Source organism: Falco naumanni, chromosome 9 (assembly GCF_017639655.2).
Source record: "Falco naumanni isolate bFalNau1 chromosome 9, bFalNau1.pat, whole genome shotgun sequence".
NCBI lineage: Eukaryota > Metazoa > Chordata > Aves > Falconiformes > Falconidae > Falco > Falco naumanni.
In genome coordinates, this window is record NC_054062.1 from 33,411,261 (window position 1) to 33,423,172 (window position 11,912).

General features: G+C 40.7%; 1 protein-coding gene across 1 annotated transcript; it reads left to right on the forward strand.

Moving 5' to 3' along the window:
• The first annotated feature begins 6 nt into the window (after window positions 1-6).
• ECD (ecdysoneless cell cycle regulator) lies at window positions 7-11,260 on the forward strand. The gene is made up of 13 exons (XM_040607586.1): window positions 7-237; window positions 455-572; window positions 721-808; window positions 2,370-2,548; window positions 3,292-3,484; window positions 4,355-4,483; window positions 4,962-5,087; window positions 6,025-6,110; window positions 6,901-7,007; window positions 7,843-8,020; window positions 9,385-9,452; window positions 9,581-9,801; window positions 10,385-11,260. Exons 1-13 carry the CDS (start codon window positions 48-50, stop codon window positions 10,613-10,615), a joined length of 1,914 nt encoding a protein of 637 aa, XP_040463520.1. The 5' UTR covers window positions 7-47; the 3' UTR covers window positions 10,616-11,260.
• The last annotated feature ends 652 nt before the right edge of the window (window positions 11,261-11,912 follow it).

Here is an 11,912-nt window from a genome sequence, read left to right on the forward strand (position 1 = left end):
CCCGGGGAGGCGGAGCGTCGCCGCCCGGCCCGGCTCGGCCCGGCGCCATGGAGGGGATCGGGCGGGCCGCGTCGGCGGAGGACACTGTGCGCTACCGTTTCTTTGCGGCGGCGGGGTCGGGCGGCGAAGCGCTGTTGCGCCGCTGCGCCGAGGCGATCGTGGTGCGTTTCGCGCCGCTTCTGGCCTCCTATATCTGGCAGCGGCAGCCGTTCCGCCTGCGTTACCTGCCGCCGCGGGGTGAGCGGGGCCGCCTGAGGAGGGGCCCGGGCGGGCGGGGAGCGGGGCCGCCTGAGGAGGGGCCCGGGCGGGCGGGGAGCGGGGCCGCCTGAGGAGGGGCCCGGGCGGGCGGGGAGCGGGGCCGCCTGAGGAGGGGCCCGGGCGGGCGGGGAGCGGCGCCACCTGAGGGGGAGCCCGGCGGGACGCTGAGCTGCCTCTTCTCTCTGCCCCCGGCCAGGCGACACCCCGGCGCACATCGGCGGCACCACGGCGTTCGGGGATAACGTGGAGGACGAGTGGTTCATCGTCTACCTCGTGCGGGAGATCACCAGGGCGTTCCCGGGGCTGGCGGGCAGGTAACGGGCCCGCTGAGGTGCGGTCCCCGGCGGGGGCTGGCGGGGGGTCGGGTCTTAATGTTAAAAAAACGGTGGTCGTGAGTACAGAGCGTGCGTTGCTGCGCTGCGGGGGCCGCCCTTGGTAAGAGACCGCTTTCTCCTTGGCCAGGGTCGATGACAACGATGGGGAGTTTCTCTTGATCGAAGCTGCAGATTTTCTTCCGAAGTGGCTGAATCCTGAGAACAGTGACAACAGGGTGAGTGAGACGGCCGTACCCATCGGCAGGAGGCTTACAGTGGCCTTTTGCTTGCCAGCTGGAGTTTTCTCTTGCCTTCAGTCTAGCCAAGTGGTCTGACTGGCCACAGAAAATCCAGAGTGCTGTCTGTTCCTTACTAGTGCAGAAACTTGTGGTCAGGGCTCAAGACCTGGCTTAATTAACAGCATGGGTTTTTTTTCAGCACACTTTGTTTTCATTCTGGTTTTAATGAGCTACTTTATGCTTGCTGTAGATCTTGAATGAGAGACTTCACCACTGGAAACCTCTGATACTTGACTCTGGTCTGTGTTGTCTTGCAGGATGCTGTGTAGAGTGAGTGTGTCCAGCGAAACTGCTGTAGGGATATCTGGAAATTGTTACAGATAGCAAGTGGCTCTTCTAGAATTGGTTTGTTGATGTAAGGAAGAAAGAGAAAGTTCTTAAATGTTTTTATACTAATGGCAAGACATTCATATGGAGACTGCAAACCTGTCTTCTAGGCTGTGAGTCTGCAGTGTTCAGCTAGATCTGACGCTTGCATGTAAATCATTCTTGAAGATTTGTTTCTTAATGCAGAGCTAACTGAAGTTTTAAAAACTTGCTACTCATGGTGGCAGATGTGAAGGCAGTGAAGCTGTTGTGCTATTGATTGATCTGTAAAATCAGTAAGTTTGGCCAGCTTTCCATTTTCTAAGTTACTGGAGTACAAGGGAAGCTTGGATAACATGGCAACTATGGAATGTATTTGGCAGTGTAGTACAAACATACCATATCGGTCTCCTTAAGGACCACTCTTGGGTCCACCTGAACTTTCTAGCTCTGCTATAGCCGCTTGAATTTTTTCTACCATATTCTCGAGTGCTCAGGCATGAAGGTTTGTTGCCCAAAACTAGAGTGTTGGTGACTCTACAAGGAGGCACACTGGGTCTGGCATAGGTGAATTAGTGAGTGGACTCCTTCCCCTGCAATCTGCTGCCAGATTGCCTTGCTGTGGGTGATTGCTGGTAGTTAAGTTGCTGAATTTCTTGGCAATGGGTTTAAAAGAAAAGGGGTGGAGCATCACAGAAAAATTAATTGCAAACCTGTATCTGGACTATCAGGGCCATATTTTCCTTCCGTCTCAGGGGACAGAGTGAGGGAGTTGATGTTACATTCACTCCTTCCCTTAGGTTCGGGAACCAACAGAGGTCATGTATCTGAAATAATGCTTTTTAGTCCCTGTCCTATTCTTCAGCAGTTAGGTTATGCTGTCTAATTCTTCTGAAGCAATTCTCTAGTTGAATAGAAGCTTTTGGTGTTACTGTTATTAAGGAAACGAGATATTTGACCAAATGTTGCAGTTAAAATGGGGCTTTTTATTTACTGGTTGAATCGTGGTCTCTAGCATCTCTTCTGCTTCCCCCATTTAACATAAATGACACTGTTTCCTCTGTTATTTCTCTATTTATACTTCAGTATTCTCTGTGTTTAAACAAATGCATTTATATATGCAATTAAATTTTGCATTGCTTAGTGTGTGACTGTTCTTACCCTGTCTGATGAGCTTGTTACTATCTGCCAGGTGTTCTTTTACAAAGGAGAGCTGCACATCATTCCATTGTCAGATACTGATGAACAGGAATGCGACCTATCTGTTGCCAGTCCAACAATCTCGCAGGCGTTAACTCTGTTATCCACCCGTTCGGAGGAGTTCTTGGCTGCGGAACCCATTAGAACAGCAGTGTATAAACGCATCAGTGGGTATGTGGGTGTTTTATTTTGGTCTTCCACAACAGTGAGTTTTGATTCTAGGCTGTCTGGGGTACTCGTATTCAGTCATTTTCCTGTTAGATGTGATGAAGTTGCTTCCTTTTCAGAAAGCACCAGCTGGAAGTGGTTTTTTTTTGGCATTCTAAAGAGGGGGACCGGTGTCCTGTAGGCTGTACTGTGATATGGGGGCTCTGAAAGTCGTTCACTGCTATGATGCCACACCTGACAATGACAAGGGTTATTCTTCCTTCATATCCTTCTGGTACTGAAAAATCTGAAAGTTCTGTGAGCCTTTAGGAGCCCTTCTCAGGGGCAGAAAGAGGACTCTGAGCTAAAATGTAGAATCAGCATGCTTTTCAGAGTGTCAGCTTGTCACAGGTGTGTTCGGCACTGTACATTATTTTTTTGCAAGGATTTAACAGCATGAGCCAGATGACTTCTGCACTTGGTGCGGTAAAGGGCACTGTATAGCTGGATTAGTCAGGTTCATAGTGATTCATCTTACCAATGTGGGGATTAAATTTTATTAGCCGTGCATATTCATATATATATATAAAAACATATTCTAGGTGTTAGATTAGCTGAGTTTTAGCTTTAATTTAGAATAGTCTTCTGGCACTTGGCCCATAATATAGTTTAATATCAAAGTGAAAATGGGAATAATAACTAAAAAGGAGTGGTTTGGGCTTGCAGTACACTTAATGCATGCACTGTGTTGCTATTGTATGATACAGGTATCCTGAGAAAATTCAGGCCTCGTTTCACAGAGCCCACTGCTACCTTCCGGCAGGCATTGCGGCAGTGCTGAGGCAGCGCCCTTCGCTGGTGGCTGCAGCAGTCCAGGCCTTTTACCTTCGTGATCCTGTAGATTTACGAGCCTGTCGCTCTTTTCAAACTTTCCCTCCAGACAAGCGTGTGATGACTGTAGTAAGTGATCCTTCTAATGTAACTTGTCACTTAATTAGGTTCTGTAACTGATGGATGTTCTGTGGTCAAGTGATAAAAATACATGGATTTAATTTGTAAACCAGCATGTTTTCTGATTCATTTCTTTGTTTCGATGCTAGGCATGATTTTTCAGTACATTACGTCAATAGCTTTTCTGCTTTCAGGTTGACATGGCTAGACTTTCAAATGGCTGATCATGAGAAAAGTGTTTCTGAAATCAGAGGTTACTCCTTTGCTGAAACGCTTCAAAATAAATTGATCCAGTTCTGTGATCAGAGCAGTTTGACAGCACTGCTGCCTAACATAAGGAGTTGCTAACGACCCCTAGCTGTTCATTCCAAGGCTTTTCACCTTCTCAGCTGTGCTTACACAGCTCTGTGAAAGCTATTTTATGAAGTGTTTTATGAGCATTGTCCAAGCAGTGTTGTACCTGATATGTTTGCATTACAGAGTCATACTCCTGGACTCCTGAAAATAAGCTTTGGAGTCACATTTTAGACTGCTAGACTGTTTCTGAAATCTCAAATTTTGTTTCATTAATTGAAGAGCCCTTAGATTTTTCAAAATATACCTTATTGGCATGAATACTGAAAATTTTTCCTAATATATGTAGACTGAAGGAACTTCATGTTTATTTAGAGATGTCAACTTGGAATATACTTTGTAAGATCTGAAAAGCAACATATCTTGGGCAAGCGTATCTAAGATATATTTTGAATATTATCTCAGGTGTGGTCTGTAATATGGGTTCTTTAAAACAAAGTTTAGATGTGAGTGGTGGAAAATTGATGCCTGTACACGACACAGTCATGCTGCAGTGAATGTATTTTTTTGCTCTGGCTTTTTCAGGTCACTTTCACGAAGTGTTTATATGCTCAACTGATGCAGCAGAAGTTTGTTCCAGATAGACGCAGTGGATATACACTGCCCCTTCCATCTCACCCTCAATACAAAGCCTATGAACTGGGCATGAAACTGGTAGTTATTTGTTATGCATTTTTTACTTAGATCGCTTGTTTACATATGTCTGAGATACTCTTTTCTTCTAAGTCTGCTAGTACAGAAAAATGTGAGCAAATTCACAGTTACATTTTTCTGGAAGTACAGTGCCATGGGAGATTTCTTTTACAGAATGGAGCACTCCTGTACTTCCATAGATCATGAATACAGGTAGAGTGAGTCTTCGTGCTTATGTGACAAGTAGTTTGTGCGTTATAGATCTGTCTAGATTGCTTTGCCCATGTAGAGAAACTTTGCACAGTCAAAATGATCCGTTATTGTTGTAGAAAGACAGATTCCAACTTCCAAAGCAAAATACTACTAGCTGACATACAGTTGGGCACCTGCTTCTCAAATGGCAGCATCAGGAGCTGAATGATTGTTTTTTATGCAGTCATTGAAAAGTGCACTTAAATTTGTCACATCTTGAGAACCTCTTGTTGCGTCTCTTGTACAGGCTCATGGCTTTGAAATTTTGTGTTCCAAGTGCAGTAAAGTATCTCCTGGTTCCAAGAGAGCTGTGTTAAGCGGTCCTTTGTGGGAGAGATTCCTCAGGAGCCTGAAGGAAAAAAAATATTTCAAGGTGAATTTGTGTGTGTGTGCACATGCATTTGTGCATGCATGTGTGTGTCTCTTCAACGTTCCAGGAAAAACATGTTTTAGCTCTTGAACTTGTGTAAGTAGTTACAGCAGGGCAAGAAATCTAATGCTTCTGTCTATGGAAAACGCATTAACATCTTTAAAGGAGATAATGTGCAGTTTGTTCCCCTTTGAAATGAATGTTTTTCTTTTGGAAATTAAAAAGGAAAAAGGATTTGGGGATGAACTCATACATATAAAGGAAACCACAATACTTTTGTGTGTCAGTGTAACTGTTTTCAGTGTTTCACATATCATTGGCATGCGTCTAGAATTAAATGGGCTTAAAGATACATAGTAACACCCATGGACCCATTTGGGCCCATGTAAGCATATTTTTTGTTTCTGTGGGTTTGGTGGCTTTTGTTTTCTATGTTTGGGTGGGGTTTTTTTAAAGAGGCTGTTGACTTCTTATTTGAAGCTTATAAATTTGACTTAAATTGACTATTTATTTGAAGATTACAAAATTGGGCAATTAATGTCTTTTAAATATAGGAAAAAGGGAGTATTCTTACAGTGTTGCAATGTCACTTCTGTGGATAATTCCCAGACAGCAAGAGATTCATTCACAGTATCTGTGCAATTGTAACCTGGGCATGGTAAATCCACCGTGTTGTGGGATTCCTTGTATTGTCTTTGATTGGTTTCAGTGTACACTGTATGGTATTGCAGGATAAGGCTTCAATTCATATTTGACTGTGGAAACACCTTATGCCCATTTGCTATATTCTGTTCCAAGTATACATGGTAAAGCAGTATTACTTGTTTTGCTTTTCTCAGCACTAAATTTCTAGGTGACAAATAGTCATTGTTGTGAAGCCTGTGAAAAGGAAGGGGAGGGAGAATAGTTTAGATTCATGCTGGTGACTTGCATTGAACAGGGAGAAATGGAAGGATCTGCTAAGTACTTGGACCTGTTGCACATGGCAGAAGATTACTTCCAGCAATCTGTTACCAAGCCAGAAAGGTAAGAACTACTTGAAATTGATTAGTAATCATACACTGTACCTACAAGTACTTTAACTTACCTTTTTTAATACTTGTTACAAAAAACCTGAATGTATTTTCTCCATTGTAAACTTAACATTGGTGCTGTGGCTAGGACATATGGCTATTAATTCTTCTAGATTACTCTCTACTAGCAGAAGTTACTGCTTGAGTAACTGTTTATCTTGTTTTTTGTAAAATGCTGAGCTATTTGAAGTGGGTTAAGTGGTGACTGAAAAGCATCATTTTCTTGGTTGGCTATAGAAAGTGTATAAAAGTTTCATTGAAAAGCAATCCCAGTGAATAATAAATATGGAGTAATCTATCTCCTTTACTCAAGACAGGCAGCTGGCTCTAGATTTCTCCAAAAGATCAGATCCAAAAAATAAATCATTACAAAAACATCTGAGGGTTTGCCAGCTCATAATATCTTGACTGTAAGTTGCTTGAGTTTCCAGTCTGTGCTGTTTGGGAACTGGCAATCGTAATGTTTACCAAGAGAAAATAAATAGGAAGAACAAAAGAAACCTGAGAAATGGGCTTGGGAGCCATCAACAAGGAATTACAGTAATTGCCTGTGTCTTGTTTTGGCTAATTCTGTCTGTGTCATGGTCTGATACTTTCCCCAGATTCAGTTATCTTTTTGACATGTTTGCATAGAAGGAATAATAAGGAATTTGAGTGGAAACCTGCATGTAAAGTGTGTGATGCCACTGGCATTGTAATGCTGGTAAAAAACCATTTCAGTAAATAGAATTTTCTTCTTCTAGCTCTGTTGAAGTAAGCCCAGGTGATGAAATCTTGACATTGCTACAGGCAACAACCATTGATTTGAAGGAATTTGAGAGAGAAGCAGCTTGTCTTCCTCCAGAGGATGGTGAGTAGTATAAGAGGGGTGGACTATTCCTATCACAAATGATTACAGGTTGGGAGGGGAGGGTGAATGTTCATAGCACTGTACTGGTCTCTCTGCTTAGTTTGTCTCCTATCCTATGACTGCTAGAGGTGCCATCACTTCAGATTGAGGCAGCTACTTCATTTGTATTAAGCAGCAAAACCTGAGGCTGTGAATTTGCAAGATACACAATGCGGTTTCTGATTTGATACCACGAGATCAGGAACACCATGCACACTGCCACCAGATCAAGTGCTTTGTGTCAGCTGTCTACCAGGCAGAAAGTATTTGAGCGTTTTATAATAATAAACCAATTCCAGTACTGACAATAGAAAGTTAAATTACGGTCTGGTCTACTCGGATGGCCAGTATATAATAGGGTTTTTTTTCACTCATTTGGTGGCAATGTAGTTGTTGCCAGTGTGCAGTACAGGTCATGTCTGTATTTCTGAATGATGCAGTAGCACACAAATTCAACATTTAATGTTAATGATCATGGTCAAAGGTTGGATCGGCTCTCCCTTTATAGTGTAAGCCTTCTCTTCATTTAGTGGCAGAAGGATTATATGTGACTAGAACAGTATCTGCTTGTTTGAAGCTGCTTATAAAGCAGAGTTTTAAAGTAGTAAAATGAAATCTGAACTCTCTTTTTCTCAGCTTCTCACTGCCTTAGATCCTTTTTTATCCAGTATCAGCATGAAAATTTAATAGTCAAAAATAAGCTACAAAATGCTAGCAGTACTCTCAACTGTCTGGATTGGGCCTTGTGGGCAAACAGACTTGTGCAGAATAACAAACATGTCCTGTATTCTTTCAGATGACAGTTGGCTGGAGATTACACCAGGTGATCTAGATAAGTTGCTGAAGGAGGCAAGAAGTGAGTCCCTTCTTTCCTCAAATGAGGAAGAGCAGAAATACGACTTGGAAGCAGTTGCTGAAAGCATGAAGGCTTTTGTATCCAAAGTCTCAACACATGAAGGAGCAGAAATGCCATGGTAGTAGTAATTTTAAGTTTGGTATCTGTTGTAGAATGTGTTTTCATTCTGCTGCAGCCCTTTGGTTGATTTCATAATGCAGAGAATCAAAGTCTGTAAATGTTCTACTTGACAGGTCCGAAACAAACCCATGGTAGTCGTGAATATGTGGTTGCTTTTAAACCCACTTGGTGACCACTGTGACTGTGCAGGTAAAAGTTCTGGAAGTTGCGCTCATTTCCAGCACTCTTACTTAGTTTGGTTTTGTGATACTAAAAATTTTTTAACCTTTTTAAGGTTACTTTTTAAGGCTTACCATTGTTCGTTACCGGAGTTCTTAGTACTGTTACTAAAATGTACATCTCAAGTTAGTTTGCGCTGAAGTTTTTCTGCCATGGCAGACTATTCAGACTGCTAGGATTCTGCTGATGAGGCTGTGCAGAAGCAAAAATGAAACTTAAGTTGAGGGAATCTCTCTGTGAATTAAGCCTGTTGATTTTTGGGGTACAGCTGTACTTAGATTTCCTGTAGATTAATATTTTGAATATACTGGGCCTGTTTTTGCACTACTGAAGTACATACTATATGCCTAGAAGCGGGACAAAAGAATCACTATGGATCCCTCTCATTGTTGCCAACAGTAGAAGAAGAGTGCTAACTGAAGATACTTAAGTATTTAGACAACAGCAGAATGCCACTAGATTAATTGTTGGGAGTTAAATAAGTGTGTGAGAATGTTGTGTGGACAGGCCTTTAATTTAAAAAAGAAAGGTGATAGCCTAATGTCCAGGTTCTTTCTAATAGCTTTAATATTGAGAAAATAATGCTGCGTAAGCTGTATGAAGAGTATAAGCGTCAGCTCTATTTATGCTCTTAACTGTTTGATCCCTTTTATATAATGTTGAAGTCAATGTCTGAGTTGTACCATAGGTTTTCTCGGTTAATTAACAAAGAAAAAAACAAACCCCAACACATAAAAAAAGCAAACCACTGAGCCTTAAGAGAGACCAGAATGAAGCCTTTAGTGTTCTTTCTAGGCAGGAGACCTCAGATTCTTAACTTTTAAAATCTTTTTTTAAGGTCTAACGCCACCACTTTGTTCAGAAGGATTTAGGCATGCTTATTTTGGTTGTCTTCAGTGCAACTTTTGTTTGACCATGACAAACAATTAACATTGTTGGGTTTATTTTCCCTTTCATGCCAGGAGTTCCTCCATTTGCTGTTCTAATTTGTACAGGTGTCAGACTTCTAAACGCTTCCAAGACCATTAGTTCAGACGTCCCAACTTTAATCTAGGCTTGAGTGAAATCAGTATGCCGTATGGCGTTTTCAGGCTTATGCACGGATAAAAGCTTTATTTATTTAAAAATATTTTTATATTTCAGGTCATCTGATGAATCCCATGTTACCTTTGATGTAGATTCTTTTACAAAAGCATTAGACAGAATTTTAGGTGAGATTGCTTCTTTGTTTCTTTTGTCAAACTGTCACTTGGTTATTTAGCTTCCCTGGGTCTTCTGATCACCCGTGGGCACTGTGCTGATACATTTGCGATCTGTACTGACACAAAATAATACATAGGGGTGGACTCAGAAGAGCTGGATTCTGATGATCTGGATGAAGAGGAGGAGTTTTATTTCTCAGATGAAGATGATGAAGGCTTAGATGCCGAAAGTGAAAGACAAGACCAGGAGGTGTCACCTAATGAGCTTATAGGCAGTCTCAAGTCATACATGAATGAGATGGACCGTGAACTGGCACATACCAGTGTTGGTAAGAGTTTCACCATGCAAAAGAAGGGGGTAAGTATGCCTTGAGTTCTAGTTCATAGCATAATAGTTTTGAGAGTTTTAGTAGGAAAGAGGAAATATGCTAAAGTGATCGTTCTGAGTAACATGATGAAAAAGTTCTGTCTTCTAGTCATGTGTTAACTAATTAAGAAATTCCATGTGCAAGCAAAATGTGCTGTGGTTGCACCATGGTATCTTTTTTTTTTAAACAAAAAGTTATCTAAGCATTAACTTGCACATCATTTCCAAGACTTAGTTTTATTTTTTTACTCTGTTTTAGTAGTGAGGCAAGCAGCTGCAGCTTGACTTCATGAGTTCCTGTAGTAGATTACTCCCATAGCAAGCTGAGCCAGGACTCAGTAACCCTCTCTGTCCTCTTGGAACTTACTCTGTGTAATGGAAAGTGATGATTTTTAACTGGCATAAGCATTTGGTGACTAAATTTGTGTCTGTCAAAACAGTGTAGAATGTAGTGAACTTTGTTGGCTGCAGAACTGTTTCCTTGTTTATTTTGTCTTGTGGTTTGTCTTTTTTTTTTTTTAAAAAAAAAAAAGGTTTATGTGATACATTTTTTTTTTCTTTATACTTACTGTAGGCAAGTTCTGCTAAAGCAGCTATGTCGCAGAGTGTTGGCCCTGATTCTGGAACAGAAGATACTGAGTTGACACCAGTTGATGTGGATATGAACCTAGTAGCTAACCTGCTTGAATCCTATAGTGCTCAGTCTGGACTGGCAGGACCCACCTCTAACATTTTACAGAGCATGGGGGTGCATTTACCTGAAAATGCAGATCATATTGGCTCAAACAATCGAGCAACAGAGTAAGACTGGCTTAATTCAGAAGACATGGCTGACTAAAAAAATGAAGCACAGGAAAACTAGCAGTATTTGGAAGAAGAGACAAAAGGTTTGAATTTTATAGGATTTTATGCATTAGTTATGTGTGACTTCAAAGATGCAAAGTGAATTTATTAGCAAAAGCCATCTGTTTGGATACTATCTTGGATAGAAATCAGATTTTTCCAGTGGTAGCATGCTTTCAGAAAACTGAAAAATGATGATGTGACTTGAATGAAACTTTTAGTACTAAACCTGTCTTAAATTTTTCATAACAATGATCCAATTTGCCATATTTCTAAAATGTGCTTTTAACCATTACTAGGTGGTTTCAGTATCTTGGAAAGCAGTTCATGTTCTGAAAATGCTGCTGCCTTCAGGGGGAGATAGAGGAATACTGTGTTATAGGAACAGTGTTCTCGTGCGGATTTGGAAACCCTGGTTAAATGTTCAGCAAGGAATTAATAGCTCTTCCAAAAGTACGATGTTTCATTGTAAGAACTTCTGATAAATACTGTAAGAATATGTTCTTTATTAACCAAGAGGATTTGAAGAGTAATTGGACTGAATATGTAAATATTGGCTATAAGTATTTTTAAAATTTGTTTAAATAAAAGCAGAAATACAACTTGATTACTGCAAAGTTTTGTTGGTTTTTTTCTTTTAAGGTATGCATAACTTCCTGAGGGCAGTATTGGAAGCATTTTCATAATTGGGCATTTTTTGAGTTCCGTTATTGCCAAATGTTGGTATTGTGCCAGCAGTAGCTGTATATGATCCCAGTCTGAAGAGTTTTGGTTTGGTTTTCAGTGAAAATGTAGCTAGAAGGTGTTCAGCATGTTGCTTTCACATAGAATGAAAAATCTATTCTAGATATGAAGACTTAGTTGTAACAAGATAAATTTGAAACAAAATATGCAGAAATTCTTGATTTACAGACAGCAGGAGCACAGTTCTGTCAATTCTGAATAGGTTTCTACAAGTCTTTATTTTTTTCTTTGACACAACAATGAATCAAGTGTCTTAACTGGTAGAAGAGAAGCTCATTGGTTGAGTTTTTGGGTTTTGTTTGGTTCTTTTTTTAAACATATTCAGAAAAATAGTGTTCAATGATACAAGAGCCTGATTGATCCTGAAGGCATACCTAATTGCTTTTAATGGACTGAATTATATTATTATTATTTATTATTGAGGTTATTATTATTAGTCTTAAGGTTTAGAGTCAATTTAGTTGAAGCCTTTAATTGTTTTGCATGTTAAGTGGCAGCGTTGTTTTAACTGACAA

Excerpts from the sequence above, each read along its gene's own strand:
- ECD (XM_040607586.1), top strand. The coding sequence starts at position 48 with ATGGAGGGGATCGGGCGGGCCGCGTCGGCGGAGGACACTGTGCGCTAC. Across the intron at positions 809-2,369 it reads CTGAGAACAGTGACAACAGG|GTGTTCTTTTACAAAGGAGA; the intron begins GTGAGTGAGACG and ends ACTATCTGCCAG. Across the intron at positions 2,549-3,291 it reads GTGTATAAACGCATCAGTGG|GTATCCTGAGAAAATTCAGG; the intron begins GTATGTGGGTGT and ends TGTATGATACAG.